The sequence below is a fragment of the Paramisgurnus dabryanus genome, chromosome 14 (assembly GCF_030506205.2).
Source record: "Paramisgurnus dabryanus chromosome 14, PD_genome_1.1, whole genome shotgun sequence".
In the NCBI taxonomy this organism is placed as follows: domain Eukaryota; kingdom Metazoa; phylum Chordata; class Actinopteri; order Cypriniformes; family Cobitidae; genus Paramisgurnus; species Paramisgurnus dabryanus.
Genome location: NC_133350.1, coordinates 26,676,553 through 26,695,109, shown reverse-complemented (window position 1 = coordinate 26,695,109; position 18,557 = coordinate 26,676,553). Strand labels below are relative to the sequence as shown.

The 18,557-nt window shown below is 33.8% G+C and overlaps 1 protein-coding gene across 2 annotated transcripts; it reads right to left on the bottom strand.

The window, feature by feature from the left end:
- Window positions 1-191: 191 nt before the first annotated feature.
- LOC135719194 (FYN-binding protein 1) lies at window positions 192-16,834 on the bottom strand. 2 transcript variants are annotated; one of them, XM_065241782.1, is made up of 16 exons: window positions 16,729-16,834; window positions 11,949-12,513; window positions 11,177-11,234; window positions 10,672-10,721; window positions 7,140-7,177; window positions 6,989-7,023; window positions 6,426-6,558; window positions 6,182-6,341; window positions 4,597-4,735; window positions 4,491-4,507; window positions 4,357-4,408; window positions 3,694-3,757; window positions 3,448-3,610; window positions 754-787; window positions 622-659; window positions 192-516 (listed from the first exon to the last, which is right to left on the bottom strand). In XM_065241782.1, the coding sequence occupies exons 1-16, from the start codon at window positions 16,729-16,731 to the stop codon at window positions 491-493; spliced, it is 1,575 nt and encodes a 524-aa protein (XP_065097854.1). In that variant the 5' UTR covers window positions 16,732-16,834; the 3' UTR covers window positions 192-490. The 2 variants fall into 2 exon arrangements, with proteins under 2 accessions (XP_065097854.1, XP_065097855.1); XM_065241783.1 differs by having other exon boundaries at window positions 4,491-4,504.
- Window positions 16,835-18,557: the final 1,723 nt, after the last annotated feature.

Below are 18,557 nucleotides of genomic sequence, written 5' to 3'. Positions count from 1 at the left end.
AATTTTCTGGACAAAGAAAGCGATTAAAATGACAAATATTTGCAACAAATTAATACGCATTGTTTAGTTTACCTTCAATGGGTAATTGTACATTTTAGATTTTGTAGATTTTGCGCTGCATTTAGATCCTGCCTCTACTCTTAAGTAGACTAGTTGCGATGTAAGTACATTTCAAAATGAATAATAAGAAACAACAAATATAGTCATTTATTGATTTTCAATTAAACAATGCTGGGTTGCCATATATTACAAAAAGATTAAAAAAAAATACAGTACAGTACTACTAATATAAAAACATTCTTATAAAATTACAGCATGTCAAATACAAAATGATTCTTTATTTCAGTTTAATTCTACAATATACAAAGCTTTGAGACATATTTTCCTTCAAACCATGTGATTCATTCATTTGGTGTTGCCAAATGGTCAGTCTCTATTTTCTCAGGTGAAAATGCATCTTAACTGATGATAACCATCATCTCCAGACAGGTCAGCTGTCATCATTGTCATATATTTCTGCAAATAAGCAAACAATAAACAAAATCAATCATGCTCACAATGAATGCACCTTTTTATACTCTAATTGATAGCATGTCACGAATGTAAGAAAAAGCAACGTACCTGTTGCATTGTCAATATCATCATAAACTTCACCCTCCCTGAAATTGGAAACAGAATAATTTGGCATTCAATATGATAATATTAAACAAAAAAAAGTAGAACTGTATTCAAATAAACTTTTACAATACGTACATATACAGAAGATAATTCAAAGGCACGTATCCGACTGTACAAACAGAGAGAAATATCAGTTAAACATTATGTATTTCAAATGTAAAAACATATGGGCCACTCCACCGCCATTTCTGTCCCCAGGACATTATGTTTTAAAATGCAAGAAAACTAACTACATTTTATTATTAAGGAAAGTGTCATGTTAATTTAACACAAAATGTAAACTTAAAAATGTAAACATTAATAAAAACTACACAGAACACTAAAAAACTGAATTTTTTTAATCCGTCCCTGCTCTCTATATACTTTACACTGCAAAAAATACTTTCTTACGTAGTATATTTTTGTCTTGTTTTCAGTCCAAATACCTAAAAATTCTTAAACTAAGATGTATTTTCTTGATGAGCAAAATTACCTAAGAAATAAAATATAGTTTTTAGACCAAAAAAATATCACTACACAAAATATTATTAATACAACTTAAGTTAATTTGCTCTTAGAACAAGCAAAAATATCCGCCAATGGGGTTAGAAAAAAAATCATGAAATAAGTTTACATTTTCTTAAACACTTATTTTTACAATTTTCTCACCCCATTGGCAGATTTTTTTTTGCTTGTTTTAATCTCAAAATCACAAAAATTTTATATTTTGTATTATAAAATGCATCTTAATTGAAGAATTTTTTTAATCTTTTTTACTGAAAACAAGACAAAAATACTAATTAAGAAAGTCATTTTTTTTGCAGTGTACCTTTAAATATGAACCATAAACATTTGTTTTGCATTTTTGTATGTGTCCACATCCCAATCTTTGCTTTAAATTTTTTTTTTACTATTGGAAAAGTCATAATATTTTAGATAAAATGCACGTCATGTCCCCAAGATTTCACTCAGTCCTGTTACTTCACACTAACTTAGTATTTTTGTTTTGTTTTTAAGATCTAAAAGTTCTGATAAGCAAAATAACCAAGTCTTGTTTTTAGACAAAAAAAATATCTGCCAATGGAATAAGAAATATTTTCTTGAAATAAGTTAATTTTTTTGATAAACACTTATTTCAAGAAAATTTTTCTTATTCCATTGGCAGATTTTTTTTGCTTGTTTTAAGCAAAATTTTTCTTAAATTTTATATATTTGTTTTGTCTAAAAACTAGACTTATTTTTCTAGGTCATTTTGCTTATCAAGAAAATACATCTTAATTTAAGAATTTTTAGATCTTTTTTTACTGAAAACAAGACAAAAATACTAATTAAGAAAGTCATTTTTTTGCAGTGTACCTTTAAATATGAACCATGATTTTTTTTTGCATTTTTGTATGTGTCCACATCCCAATCTTTGCTTTAAATATTTTTTACTATTGGAAAAGTCATAATATTTTAGATAAAATGCACGTCATGTCCCCAAGATTTCACTCAGTCCTGTTACTTAACACTGCAAAAAATGACTTCTTACTTAGTATTTTTGTCTTGTTTTTAAGATCTAAAAGTTCTGATAAGCAAAATGACCAAGTCTTGTTTTAGACAAAAAATATCTGCCAATGGATTAAGAAATATTTTCTTGAAATAAGTTTACTTTTTTGATAAACACTTATTTCAAGAACATTTTTCTTATTCCATTGGCAGATTTTTTTTTGCTTGTTTTAAGCAAAATTTTTCTTAAATTTTATATATTTGTTTTGTCTAAAAACTAGACTTATTTTTCTAGGTCATTTTGCTTATCAAGAAAATACATCTTAATTTAAGAATTTTTAGATCTTTTTTTACTGAAAACAAGACAAAAATACTAATTAAGAAAGTCATTTTTTTGCAGTGTACCTTTAAATATGAACCATAATTTTTTTTTGCATTTTTGTATGTGTCCACATCCCAATCTTTGCTTTAAATATTTTTTTACTATTGGAAAAGTCATAATATTTTAGATAAAATGCACGTCATGTCCCCAAGATTTCACTCAGTCCTGTTTCTTCACACTAACTTAGTATTTTTGTTTTGTTTTTAAGATCTAAAAGTTCTGATAAGCGAAATGACCAAGTCTTGTTTTTAGACAAAAAATATCTGCCAATGGAATAATAAGAAATATTTTCTTGTATAGTTTACTTTTTTGATAAACACTTATTTCAAGAAAATTTTTCTTATTCCATTGGCAGATGTTTTTTGCTTGTTTTAAGCAAATTTTTTCTTAAATTTTATATTTTTTTGTCTAAAAACTAGACTTATTTTTCTAAGTCATTTTGCTTATCAAGAAAATACATCTTAATTTAAGAATTTTTTATATTTTTGCTGAAAACAAAACAAAAATACTAAGTAAGAAAGTCATTTTTTTGCAGTGCAATATGTTTCCCCCCTTGTGAAAATCTAGGAATATTACACAAGTCACGTTTTCAAGAGGAAGTTACATCATCTGGATTTCATGTATTTGCTAAATCTATGTTAAAAACTGTTACTTCAGTCCTGTTACCAAAATGCCTCCATCCTCCATTAAGAAACCATGTTAAAAAATAAACTAGTTTCCTGAGATTAACCAATATTCATTTTGAAAAGTAAAATATGTCTGCTATTAGATTTAGTGTAAAAACAATTCCAATATTGAAAAGTTACAACATGCAAATGGCACAGATTCTGAAATGAATGTAAAAACACACTTTTATGATTAGACATAGGTCAATATGAAAAACCAAGTATGTGTTTTCCACCAGGTGGCGTGTGACTCACATTTCCCTTGACTGTTGCGGCACAAAACTTTCTTCTCGCTGGTCTCCTGGATGACGTCGAGAATCTCTCCACGAACCAGTGTCAGTTCTTTGTTACCAGGCTTCTTTAAACTGGCATTAGTATCCACCATCATGGTGTAAATAACTCGGATGGGTCCTTCATACTGTTTAAGGGTTGACATATTTTTAGTACATTTTCACAGTATCTCATAACGAATTAACCACAAATCTCATGTGACGGATTTACCTTAAACCTCTTCCGAAACTCTTTTTCTTCTTTCTCCTGCTGCTTGGCCTTTTTTGGATCTTGTCTGAAGAAACATCAGATCACATCAACTATAAACAATCCAACAGCTTCATTTCATTGCAGTTGATACTGTATGCCATTAAAACAAAGCTGTCGTGTTACCCTGCTGGCAGTTAACAGGTACCAAGTTATCCATTAACCCACAGTTAAAGAGTGGAGATGTTGTCATTTATTTAAAGTATATGATAGACTGCTCAGCGGCTTTACATAATTGTACACAAGACAGCAAATTATTATACTTTACAAAAGCTGTCACTGGGAAGGCACTCTTTAAAAGCATCCTAATATGTAGCATTTAGGTACAGATATGTACCTTTGAGGTACTAATATGCACCCTTATGCACAAAGATGTACTTTTTAAAAGGGTAACACCCCAGCAACCACTTTTTCACCATTATTTTGACAGTATACAATATTTGACAATAAAGATAAGAAATTAAAGTTACTGATGTTAATAATCAGACACAGCAACATTAATCACATTATTTTGGGAAGGCATTAAATATTTGGATAACCAATAACAAATGGGGGAGTCTGGAAATTAGTCCCCTCTTACAATAATATAGGTGCAGAAATTAATGAGAAGATAAAAATAAAAGTCACCTGATCTCGGGCGGAGGAGGAGGAAAGTCATGGTCAACATCATCATACACATCTGAGAGGAACAAAAACCAACCACAATCACAACACATATGATCTTTATAAAGTACTGTGGGTATCTGTGGGCATCTACTCACCATCACTCTGAAAACTGCTGAAATAAAAACATGACAACATTGGGTTAACTTTAGATGTGATTACATGACACAAAAAATAGCTTTTTATTCGCTTAGTATGTCTCACCTGTTGAGTTCATTGGAGTCAACGTCATCGTAGACTTCCGGGTCCACAGGAGGGATGAAGGGGGGCGCAACTTGACCACGGATTTTCCGTTTCACTTCCTCATAATCCACATCCACACACGATGTACTGATGTAGCCAACTGCAGTGGATAATCACATATAAAATGTTTTCGTTTTCTCTATTAAGAAACACCAAACTACACTTTTGTCACCTTTGTACCTAAAGTGGAGAGGTATCTATATCTGCACCAGTTAGGATCTTTTTTAAAGGGTACTTCCTTAGTGACAGCTAGAGGCCATTTTTATCTGACAGTGTAAGTTAGAAGTGGGATGCTGTATAAGTTTACTTTATGTATTATTAGATGCATTTATCTATAGTGACTTACATTGCCTATAATAAACTTGCAAATAGACGGATGTATTTTCCCCTAAAAGCAGAAGTATAGTCCATTTTTTATGTGTACTTGAGGGTCCATGTACAGTAAGCATGACCCAATTTTCGTCATCAGAAGAGTGCGCACATACTGTACAGATTTTTGAAACGCTGCGTACCTCTTGTCGAACATCTGTGTACATTTACGAGTCAAATAAACTATACTTTGCAATGCTCACATTCGACCGTGTGCACACGTACGTGTACAGGTAAAAAATAGACTATACTTCGGGATTAAAGGGACACTCCACTTTTTTACCGTTTTGGAATCCATTCAGCAGATCTCTGGGTCTGGCGGTACCACTTTTAGCTTAGCTTAGCATAATCCATTGAATCTGATTAGATCATTAGCATCGCGCTCAAAAATAACCAAAGAGTTTTGATATTTTTTCTTATTTGCTGCCGTAACATGGTTGCAGCAGGCCCATTGAAAGTTACTAAAAGGACTATTTTCGTCTGCTGCGTAATATCATTGCACCTCTTGCAGCTATGTTATGCAGCAAAGTCATGGTTATTACGCCAGAATGAGAGTATAGTTCGTAGTCATATCTGCCTAGAAAATCACAACATTACATTTTCCGTCGGTCTAAGTACACAATGTAACTACAGAAGAGTCAAGTTTTAAATAGGAAAAATATCCAAACTCTTTGGTTAGCGCGATGCTAATGGTCTAATCCGATTCAATGGATTATGCTAAGCTATGCTAAAAGTGTTAGCGCCAGACCCGGAGTTCAGCTAAATGGATTCCAAAACGGTCAAATCAGATAATAAAATCAAATCACTTATGTCACAAAAACAGCCTTCTTCCACTTTAGAAACATTGCTAAGCTGTATTCTTATTATTTCTGTTAAGTTTAAGTTTTTTTTTATTGATATTGTCTCTCAATGTATTTTGCGTAAAACAGCTTTGCAACAACCCAAAACTGTGAAAAGCACTATAGGAATAAATTTGAATCGTAAATTTGAATTGAATTGCAAAAATAAAAGCTTTACATTTCTGCTTTTAAACCGTCTGAAAGGCAAAACTATTTTCTGTGGTAAATGTCTGTCACACATGCTGCCGATACAGTCTTATGTGTATGTAACCAATAATAATACTTTTTTAAAGTATACCACATATACCAAATTTGTTTATACACAAAGAGTGACGTACCGCTTCCCCTCTCGTCTCGTGCCAGCCATTTTCCCCCTGGGTTGTTGTTCACACGGATAATCTCCACATTCTCTCCCTGTTGCACGCTCAGGTCGTTTTTCCCACCCTGGCAGTCCTCTCTCACGCGAGCCAAATGAATCACTTCAATGGGTCCGTTCAGCTGCGCACACCCACACAAACAAATACAGTGCTAATATCTGCAGAAGAACATCAAAAGCAATAACTGAGACACCAATACACCTACCTTAAATCTCTTTCTATACTCATTTTCTCGTTTCTGCTTTTCCTTAAGGTCTTTCTTATCCAGCTCATTTGGCTTTTTAACATCTTTTGCGATTTTCCTTTCGGCCGGGATGGGAGGTGGAGGCTCATCTGGTCTATGAAATACAGACATAGAGTTCATATTAAAGTCAAAGTTGAATAAAAAAGTGATACGTGTATGACAAATGAAACAAATGTTTCATTCAATTTGATATGTTTTGGTGAACTGGGGGTGGGGGAATTTGCATTGTAAATGTTTTTCTGGAAACTCGGAAGAAGAGAATATGAAACGGACCATTTACACAACATACAGTTACTGTGTTATTTACATATATATATAGATACATATTACTTAAATGTAATATATATGTATGTATATATATATATATATATATATATATATATATATATATATATATATATATACATATGTTATATATATATATATATATATATATATATATATATATATATATACATATGTATGTATGTAAATAATACAGTAACACAGTAAATATATTCTGAAAATTATGAACACTGACTTACTTGTCTATGTCTTCATAAATATCTTGATCGCTGTCCTAAAATATAAACAACGCATGAGAGCACATCGAAAAACTGTTACAAAGACCACACATCACTCATAGACAAACATCTCTCTCTCTTTCTCTCTCTCTCTCTCTCTCATTTCACCAACCTCATCAGCCTGAGATGGGTATCCATCAGTCCACGAGTCTGCAATACGACAACAATATATGCCATGTTAATAAATGAATCTGTTAAACAAAAGATACACATCCTATCAACGTGATCTCATTGAGATTACATGAGATTTATTTGATTAAAATTAAGAGAATTTTGGGAGAATATTCTAATAATATATGGCCTTAAATAAAGATCAAATGAAGACTGCATTGTAAGAAAAAATGTCACATTTTAGCTGTCACTGGTGCAGTACCCTTTAAAAAGGTCCTAATATGTACCATTAGGTACAGGTATGTACACATTCAGATCCAATATTGAAAGGGCACCAGCACCACCGCTCTGCCATTTGTGATTTGTGGTACATATTATGACCATTTTTCTGACAGTAGGTACATTTACATGCAACCAAATAATCTGTTTGAAATTGAAAAGGCTTCATGTAAATATAAATATAAACAAAAGATTTTTAAAAGGTATAAAGAAGAATAAATCGTTTACCATTAGGAGTATTGTTACTATTAGATATTGCAAGTGTATATACATTTTTGTTTTGTTTGTTTAATGTTGTATTGTGGTTTTGTGTTGTTTTGTATTATGATTTTTGTATTACTGTAATATAAATTTTTGGGAAAGGCGTTTATAAGCTTTTTGCTTCGGCCTACTCCTTTTGAGCAGAATAGCTACTGCTCAAATAAATAAATAAATAAAAAATAAACACCTTAATCAGTATGATTGAGATCGATTGGATATAAATTTCGATCTTATTGAAAGGGGTGGTGTAGTCTAATCTGTGATCCGATCAGGAGAAAAGTCTATATGTAAACGCGTGAATCGTAGGCAAAAATACATTTCTGCACATGCACAGAAGAATTGTGCTTAAAGTTCACGTCTTATATTTACCTCTTTGATTCTTGTCACACAAACATGCAAGAACAAGGCAATGGCAACACACATTATTAAGGTAATTGGGTCACACGGTGTACATTCTGCAGCATTCATGTCTTTCATAACATTACATAAAGCAATAAAATAGCTTAAGCGTAGTCGAAAATTGTGTTTCCTTTTCGCTATATCTGAAAACTTCTTAAAAACACCTTTCACCAACTCAGCTTTGTACAGAGATAAAGTGTGAACTCGACGAGAGATGTGTGCGCTGTGATGCCAAATCCTCTGCTTTTTGGCAGAGTTCAGATTTGGGCTACTTTTAAAATTTTCAGCGAGTTGATTTTTTGTGTGATGTTATTGGTATTTGGACTCTGAATAGTCTTTGGGATGCTTTTGGGCTAGTTTTGAATGTCCAATGGGCTGTGTTTTCTATGTGAATCTGGCAACCCTGGCTGTGTGCTTGATGCGGATTATATTAAATGTACATGTAAACAAACATTTTAATCAGATAGTAATGTTTACGGTGCAGGTAAACTGTATTGTCGTAACTTTCAGTCGTATTAAATTCAGTCGGATTATAAAATGTTGTGCATGTTAACATAGCCAGTGTGGAGCTTTAAAGTGTCTTTCAACTCATTCCCCGCCAGCTTTTTTTTGAAAAGTTGCCCGCCATATGTTTTTGTGATTTTCACAAAAATTTCACAAAATGCCTTACAGGAAAATTTTCTTCTAAAAATATATAAACATAAATATATCAAATGAAATAACCCTCTGCTTTCAAACAAACAGACAAACAAAAGGGGAAAAAACTTTCATACTTTCTATATTTTTTTCTCTGCTTATAAACTCTTAAAGCAACACTATGTAGTTTTTTTACCTTTAAATAATGTCTCTAAAATTATTTCAGTGATAGAACAACTTTTAACTGGACAAATTGTACTGTTGTTGCAACCTGAGCAGCCTCCTAGCTGCTACAAGCACACTCTGAAAGTGGCGGTGGAGGGTAGGAAACACAGCCCCGCTCCTCCCCCTGCCTGCAGAAGAGTGTCTGATACCAGGCACTGTTGCGCTTTTCAACCACATGGGGGAGCTGTAAGTCATTTTTACATGGAAACTACATAGTGTTGCTTTAACATAGCCAGTGTGGAGCTTTAAAGTGGCTTTTCATTAACTCATTCCCCGCCTGCCTTTATTTGAAAAGTTGCCCGCCATATTTTTTGTGATTTTCACAAAAGTTTCACAAAATGCCTTACAGGAAAATATTCTTCTAAAATATATAAACATAAATATATCGGTATCAAATGAAAGAACATACCCTCTGCTTTCAAACAAACAGACAAAAAAAGGGGGAAAAACTTTCATACTTTCTATATTTTTTTCTCTGCTTATAAACTCTTAAATATGGATATTTTTCTTTAAAAATATTTTTTTTTAGCAAAAAGCTGAAATAATTGCATTTTTGTGAAGGAATTTTATTAGAGATTTATTACTTAGATTCAGAATGATTATCAAAACATACACGGAGTGTAAACTTAATAAAAAAACCGTTTATAAATTGGATAAGTGCGCCATCTATGGCATATAATTGTGTATTACAGATAACCATAAAAACTAATCAGGAAAACTTTTTTCATGCAAATGTTTTCTCTTAATTCACGAGATAATTTGTCAATGGCGGGGAAAGAGTTAATAATCTTTTTGTCATCAGCCAGTATAATATAGCTTTCATAACCCTGCTCATCCATAGATATGTATATAAAGGCTAGATGGCTCGTCCGCGCTGATGGCCAATTGAGTGGAACGTCCGCATTTTGGCGGCCATCTTAGGACAGGGCGCTCGCTCACTCGTAGCATTGAGTTTTAATGATGCAGGTACTTTTAAATGACCATAACTTGCTTAATTTTTTTACCGATTTTCAAACGGATTGGTTTGTTATAAACGTCAAAGATGTACCTATGACACTGAATACGTATACTAAAAATAAATAAAAAATTCATGAAACATGTTAAAGCATCCAGAATTATAGCAACGTTAATAACGTTTGTAAAAAACCAAACCGTTTGTAAATCCGTCAAGAATTCAGCAAGTTACGAGCATTTTAGTTGGCGTATGTCACTCACCTTCCGTCCACAGCAGCAGGGAGCAGCACTATGGCAGCACTGACCTAAGATGGCCGCCAAGTGACGACACAGCTGACTCCGCCTTGAGCCATCTAGCCTTTATATACATATCTATGTGCTCATCAACAACACATAAATACAACAACTCCAACTGGTCGCTTTACATGTCAATCAAACCCCTATCCTGTCAAAATGGGCGGATCTTAGCTAGTTCAAAGTCTTAGTCTGAGCCTGCATCCCAATTCGCTTACTATGCCCTAAAAGTATGCTTTGTTTTTGTTATGGAAATGTGTAGACATCTGAGTGCAGCGGCAGCACAACAACAAACAAACAAAAATTTTGAAAACGCAAGCAACACACACGACACTTCGAACACTTATTTTGAATTAGCGCCCCACGGAAGAGCAGTCATCACCGGCTGCCACTGTTTGAGTGCTTTAAAAGAAATGAACTACTTCTAATTTTGTACTATTTAGTACTGATATACAAAGTAAGATTCAGGGTCTTTTAAAGTTTACCTCTGGGTTTGGGGGGCGGTGGAGGAGGCGGTGGGAGTGAGTCCACATTTCTAATCCAAACCACAAACAGAAATCAGTGTTAGCATGTCGTAACCCAAACAGACACATTGTCAACAAACATAATAACAATACATTGACATGCATGGAAATACCAGATCAGTAGACAAGCATTTTCAAAGAGAATCGAAATGTTGGGGCGATGCATGCTGAGTTTTTTTTCTGAAGACTTTACACGAGTGTCAGGAAATGCTACAAAGCTTTGCTTTACACCCACATACTTCCAGCGAAGGCGAAACATTGCACCGCGACAAATGTTAGATGCATGTATAAAGAGCAAAATTAGAAAGAAAGATGATGTAATGTCATTTCTGATCGCTTTATACTTCTAAGAAGCTGGATGGATATGGAAAATGTTTTGAGAAATCTTATTTGTGATATTAGATTTTAATGTCTTTATAAACTGTTTGTGCAATCTACCACATATGAACGGATGTGCTTAACTTACAATTCTGATAAAGATGATTTCATCAGATTGTTGGGTTTATTTGGAGGTCTAGCAGGTCCTGATAAATAATCACAATCACACAATGAAAACCACACAATTAAAAAAAATTTAATAAAACATTTGGTGCCAAAGTGACAACCTGTAATATTTTAAGTTTCAACCACTTTAAATGACATCATTGAAGAATTTTTTTTTTAAATTATTTATCATATGTCATGTTTATTTATAATACTATCATAACAAGTTAAATGTATCGAAACACGTCATTAATGACACAAATCTTCCCTTTAAAGGTCATGCAAGGTCCTTAAAGGGATAGTTCACCCAAAAATAAAAATTTTGTCATCATTTACTTACCATCAAGTTGTTACAAACCTGTATAAATTTCTTTGCTTTGCTGAACACAAATGTAGATATTTATAATTATAAACAGCAAAAACAGGAGCACCATTGACCTTCATAGTATGAAAAGAAAAATACTATGGAAGTCAATGGTGCTTAAAAATGGGTTGGTTACAAAAATCACACAAAATAGCTTCATTATGTTCAGCAAAACAAAAGATTTACAACTTGAGCCTTTATTGATTCCTTTTAAGTATGCATACATACAATAACTCTTGTTTCGCTTTTGAAGCACTAGATCGTAAGCCATGCGCATCAAATGTAACAAGTGATGTATTACCTGCTCTGGTGTTTCTAATTTGTATAATAACCATGCCGTAAAATCAGCATTTGTACACCTCTCACTTGGATCAAGCAAAGCACATCCTACCTTTAAAACTTTGCGACTCCATTTGTCTTTTCGGTAGAACAGCCGGGGCTTTTTTCCTAAAATGATCCAGATTTACATACGGCGGTCGTTTCGGCTTCGACGGCCGTGGCCCGACAGCTGGGAGCGGTTTCCTCAGAGGTGCTACGTCTGAAATTAAGCTCTTCTGGCTCGGTAGCATCGGCTTGAAATTCGGCTTCATTTCGCCCTGTTGTTTAAGTAGCTTGTTCTGTAAAAGTTCTCCCGTGAGTCTGACCCTGTTTGCCGCATTGACTTCTGTAGGAGGTGTTTTAGGAGTCTCCTGAGGTCCCACGCGATGGGACGGAGGAGGTCTTGGGAAGACTCCTTGAGGCCCCGAACCAAACATCTTTGGTTCGCTCGAAGAGTTCAGAGGAAGGATTGATCTCGGAGGAGCGGCTGATGGCTTATTTCTGACAACTCCGTTGGTTAGGGACTCTGGCGGAGCGCCAACCATAAGAGGTTTGATGAGAGCTCCACCTCCAGAGCCTGCCATTTCTAACTGAGCATGAAATTTGGCCCGGAGGGCCTTGACATCCACATTTTCCTCCTAGGAAGACACAAAATAAAAAAGTTAATTCAACAGTAAGCCTTTTGAAACGGCATAGTATTTCAGTAAGGTATTTTAACTAAGAAATCCAATGAGCAAACATCCTTGTCCACCTGTATTTGAATCGATGAAGCACATGGCCATGGTGACTACACTCTTCGAACGGATGTGTTAAAAACAACACAACAGTGTAAGTTTAGGGACAACACACTAAATGCGTTGTCCCAAAATACACACATCTTATTATTAGAACAACACATTTTGTGATACTTTTGACACCATTTGTTTTTATTTTAAAACTAAATCAACACAAAACGACACCGAATGTGTTAAATAGCATAACACAAAAAAGGTGTAAAAAATCAACACATCCTGTCTTAGTGCAGATGTTCCTGCTGTTAAATATTGCGTATTAAGTATTATTAAACGTGTAGTGTAGCTTTGTGTTGTTCATGAAATGTTGTGAAATTTCTCACGTGTGGAGAAACTGGGACACATCTAGACAACATCTGACCCTGTGGTACTTTTACCACACAGTATTAACCAGGCTTAAATGAGTGTTTGTGTGCAGACGATAAAGCAGGTGTGAAAACATGAGTTTAACATACTTACAGTATTCATCCTTTAGTTTGTGAAGGCAAGCAAAATAAAAGAATCACATTTACAGTAATACACTTTAAATGTAATGTCAATGGAGCAAGACAATCCTGTTTCAAAAGACTTCAGATAAAATATATTAAAATTATAAGCGATATTTTTGTTTTTGTAGTGACCATTTAGAGTTGGTAGACCTGCACTGTAATTGTGACTTAAAAAAATTAAGTTACCTGGTTGCCTTAAAATGTTGAGTTAATTCAACTTATACAAATATTTTTAGTTTTAGTCAAAGGGGACATATGATCAAAATCCGACTTCTTCCATGTTTAAGTGCTATCATTGGGTCCCCACTGCTTGTATCAACCTAAAAAATGGGATAAAGGACAACCCAGTAACTTAGTTTTGGTAAACCATCCTCTGCAATCATGTGAAAAAACAGCTCATTGAAATTTGGCTCCCTTGTGATGTTAGAAGGGGATAATACCGCCCATTAATCTGCACTATCCAACCACGGCACTGCCATTTAGTTCAGCTCATTTTGCATTTTTAAAGGACACATCCAAAAATGGCACAGTTTAATATGTTAAAATAAATTATCTTTATGATATTTTGAGCTAAAACTTCACATATGTACTCACATATGGGGACATCAAAGATTTATTTGACAGTTTAAAAAAAGTCTTGTGAAATGTCCCCTTTAAATAATATTTTTAAGTTGAATTAACTCAACATTTTTATTACAAATAACTCAACATTTTAAGGCAACCAGGTAACTTACTTTTTTAAGTACCAACAAATATTTTTACAGTGTTGTTGCTTTAATTGTACTTAAAGTCGCGATGAAAATGAAACTCATTTGTTTTGGAATATTGAGGTATTTTTTTACAAACGACTTATCTGTGAGCTTTTTTTATGCATTTGCCCTCATAATCTTTAATCAAAAATGCAAATCTCCTCCCCTCCACAGAATGATCTCTTTTTACTTCTGGTCATATGGTGTGGGGGGGTGGGCGGAGTCTGGGAAAAGATTGCAGCGATTAGCAAATAGCAACATGACTCAACTTCAAATGATCCAATCAGTTCTCGATTGACCAATTCATGTCCAGCCTGGCATTTTTTTATTTCAGAAGCTGTTTTACTCGGACAACATCACCACGGGAACATAAAAGAATCGCTACTTCCGTTTCATTTAACTTTAAAGGTAATTTAACTTTTCTAATGTTTATAACTGAAGAAGTTACACAATTTAACTTTTGTACCAAAAATGTTTTCAAACTAAGGTAAATATCAAAATGATTTTACCCCAAAAATGTTTTTTTTTTTTTTTTTTCGGTGCAAATGCTGACAATAGAGCTTGTATTAAACCTACGCATCTATGTCATAAACAAATAAAGTGAACTTATAGTGATTAACTGTGTGCACTTTGTGTTTTGTTCCAAAATAGGCATTGGTTAAAATCTTTAGTGAAAGGCAGAAGTTTTTAGCAGAAGTAAATCCGCTCTTTCCTGTCATTGGCAGAGAAGAATTGAACAGACCCCAAAACCACCAAGACTGGGCGTGAAACAAAGAAGTGGGCATTACAGTTCACCAAACAAATCACTGTCTGTATCTGGGATGAGGCAGTCTGAAATGTAGGCCTATTAATATATTAATATAGCTATGGATTGTTTACATTGAACCTTTTCAAAATAAGTTTTCATCATGTCACCACGTAGACCACATATATAACATTTAAGTGAATCTTCAACCATATCTTAATTAACCAACTTTCATATCGCTCCTCTTAACATGTGTGACTTGCTTTTTTCAATAAAATCCCCATTTACTATTGTTATAAAAAATAATGCAATAAAAGTGAATGGTGACCAAGTCCCCAAAATTAGTTTCACTTGAGAAAAAGTGCTAAATGTTTTATACATTTTTCAAATAACTTTTGGTGGTGAACTATTCTTAACATGAAGTCCCTTAATCATTATTGCTGAAACAGCAGCTTTCACGCATATAGGACTATACAACTATGAATATTTGTCTTTGTTGGTCAACAAAAGAAGATTATTATAAGAAACAACAAATCACATTTAGAACGTGCCTTTAAAAAAAGAAACTCTATTGTGCATTGTACTGTATACTGTATGTAAGGAACTGCTGTGAACTGTATAAGAAGTGAAGAGCAGACTCAGAACAATAGTGAGACACAGGAAACGTCTCCAACCACACACCTTTATACCAGCACATCGCTCGACAGTGGTTGCTATAGACACGACAATAAAAAGTAAGCCAATCTGCTTCATGCATTGCTAAAAAAAGCAGCCAGTGTCAGTGACAAAAGCTTATGTGTTCTGGGCTCAATTCACACAAATTTAAACTATATTTATGGTTTAAAATTTGCAGTGCAATTATTTACTCCTTAAAATATATTTCATTCTTTTAAGAAAACTGTAATAAATAAGTTATTATTCGGCCAAAAAGTTTGATCAAAGATATAACAAACTATAAAAAATTAGGGGAAACTAAATTACTATTTTAAGATATATTAAAGAATGATTACTCTGAATACTGTAGATAATATATTCTAAATAATGCTCCCCCATCAATGTCAGTGGATAGTTATGGGCAGGGTTTGGTTAAGTACACTAATGATTTAAAGGAGACATTTTACAACACTTTGTTAAGATGTCAAATAAATATTTGGTGTCCCCAGAGTACGTATGTAAAGTTTTAGCTCAAAATACCATATAAAGATGCAAAAATTTACACTTTGTAGGTGTGAGCAAAAAAGTGCCGTTTTGAGGTGTGTCCTTTTAAATGCAAATGAGCTCATCTGGTTGGATAGTGCAGATTAAGGGGTGGTATTATCCCCTTCTGACATCACAAGGGGAGCCAAACTTCGATGAGCCATTTTTTCACAAACTTGCAGAAAAGGTTTACCTAAACTAAATGACTGGGTTGATCTTTTTCACATTTTCTAGTTTAATAGAAGCACTGGGGACCCAATTATAGCACTTAAACATGAAAAAAGTCAGATTTTCATTATATTTCCGCTTTAACTATATACAGATGAGATATATTAAAATAAGCTATATACAATAAATCATCACACATCAAATAAACATTAATAAAATGCAAAAAAACCTATACAATAAACAATTCAAACATATACACTCATGCAGGCTGTATTCCAGATTAAAGAAGACTTTGAAATGTATATAACATATCTTTATAAGCTTTTTATATTTTAGTGGATGTACATATTTTAAACCCATTCCACCATTGGTTAAGATGCATTCACACGTATTATTTTTTATTTAAAAAGCCAACATAGTCAAATAAATAAAGAGGAAATATTGAAAGCATTGGAACATCATCAGGACTCTCTCATACAGTTACAGGTTATTTAAACCCGTCTCAAACTACATCATGCATATTCAGATTAAAATAGGTAGGTTGAAGGTAAATAGGGTTTGAGACTATTTTTAGTAGGTTTAAGACTGTGAAACATATTATGTCATGTAAAATTACGCAATATGTGCGAGAAACGTTATGAAATGATGATATCAGTGTGAAAGTACTATTAATGAATACTCAAACAGTAGTTGTTCTTAAAAGATTTGAACTTACCATGTTTTATTTGTGAAGTTTCATGTCAAGAGAATCGCCAGCTGAAGACCGCCGCAGTTTCCTGAAGCACTGCACTGCCGATGACAGCTGAGGGGCCACGAGCTGGATCACAGCAGGAAGTGCGCTAGAAATGTTGTGAAGACACATCCATAGACAATGTTGCAGTGGGGGGTCCCAGTTTTGTGTCATTTTATAAAATACGTTAATTCATCATCAATTCTGTGTAATAAAACTTTAGGAAACTAAGGTTGCTAACCAGCAGCACTACATTGTATAATTTAACGTTTTTTTATTCACCGTACACAAAGGGGGCTTCACGCCGAAAAAGTTTGAAGCCATAGAAAACAGATCTATTGGGATAATGTCGGTTTGCAAAAAACTTGCTATATAAACCATATAACTAATATAATAAACCTATTTTAAAAACTAAACCTGCTAAACTGTTAAATTTATTTGTAAGGTATATTCGCACTTGGTTCCGTTTTGTTGGAAATAAGGTCTGTTTTGGGTTCACGGTGTTGCTGCTCCCGCCTCTGAAGGGGCCGAGCATTGTCTCCATCTGGCGGCAAGTTTTGTGTAGTGCAATTTAAGATGATGATGTGATGAAATTGAAATAAAATAAAACAAATAATTGTATGTAATTAAATATTTTCCAATTAACTGTAAAATTACTAAATACACACATTGTAAAATAATATAGTAATTTGGGGTTTTTGAGATGCATGCCTGTCATTTAAACAGTTCCCTACCTAGCCCTACAATTTACCTTGTCATTAAACTACTGTGATACGATAACAAGACTTCAATGTATAATTTATGAGATCACAAATAGCACTAAACGTGGTTGACTAGCTCGTAATCATATGGGAACCACATAAGTGCTATGTACCTGTGCTCTTAACGTGGGTTAAGGCTAGAAGGTATACAGCTACGGCCAAATCTCGCGAAATGTTAGGGTTAGGTTTGAGAGTACAATTAGGACGAAAACACCAGTTCTGGCTAGATAGGATAAAGCTACGGCAAAATGTTGGGTTTAAGATTAGGTTTGGGGATAGGATTAGGATGAAAACATCGCTTATTCACGCGATTTTGGGCGATGCCGTATACCTTCTAGCCACAACCCATTTTAAGGGGATAGTTCACACCAAAAATGTAATTCTGTCATCATTTACTCACTCTCATGTTGTTACAAACTTGTATGAATTTCGTTGTTTTGATGAACACAAAGGAAGATATCTTGAGAAATGTTTGTAAACAAACCGTTTGTGGACCCCATTTACTTCCATAGTATTCCTTTTTCCTACTATAGAAGTGAATGAGGTTCACGAACGGTTTGGTTACAAAAATTTCTAAAATAATCTTCCTTTGTGTTAATCAAAACAATGAAATATACAGGTTTGTAACAACATGAGATTTTTGGGTAAACTATCCCTTTAAGTGCACATATAGCATATGAATATAGCACCACCTTTGTTTCGACATAGATACTACACAGTTGCTATATATAGCACTTAAAGGGAGAAAGGAGTGGTTTCCCGGACAGGGATTAGCTTAAACCAGTACTAGGCCTTAGTTTAATTAGGAAATATAACTAGTTTCAACAAACATGCCTTACTAAAACTTTACTTTTGTGCATTTTTGGCAAAAAAATTTTTTAAACATGTATTTTTAGATATGTCAGTGCAAATTGTTTTCAGTTTGGACAGCTCTTATTTTCATTTTAGTCTAGGACTAATCTAATTCCTGTCCAGGAAACCATTCCAAAGTCGTTCCTATGATTACGAGCTAGTGAAATACTTTTATAATCTATATTCAGACGTAAACACCGA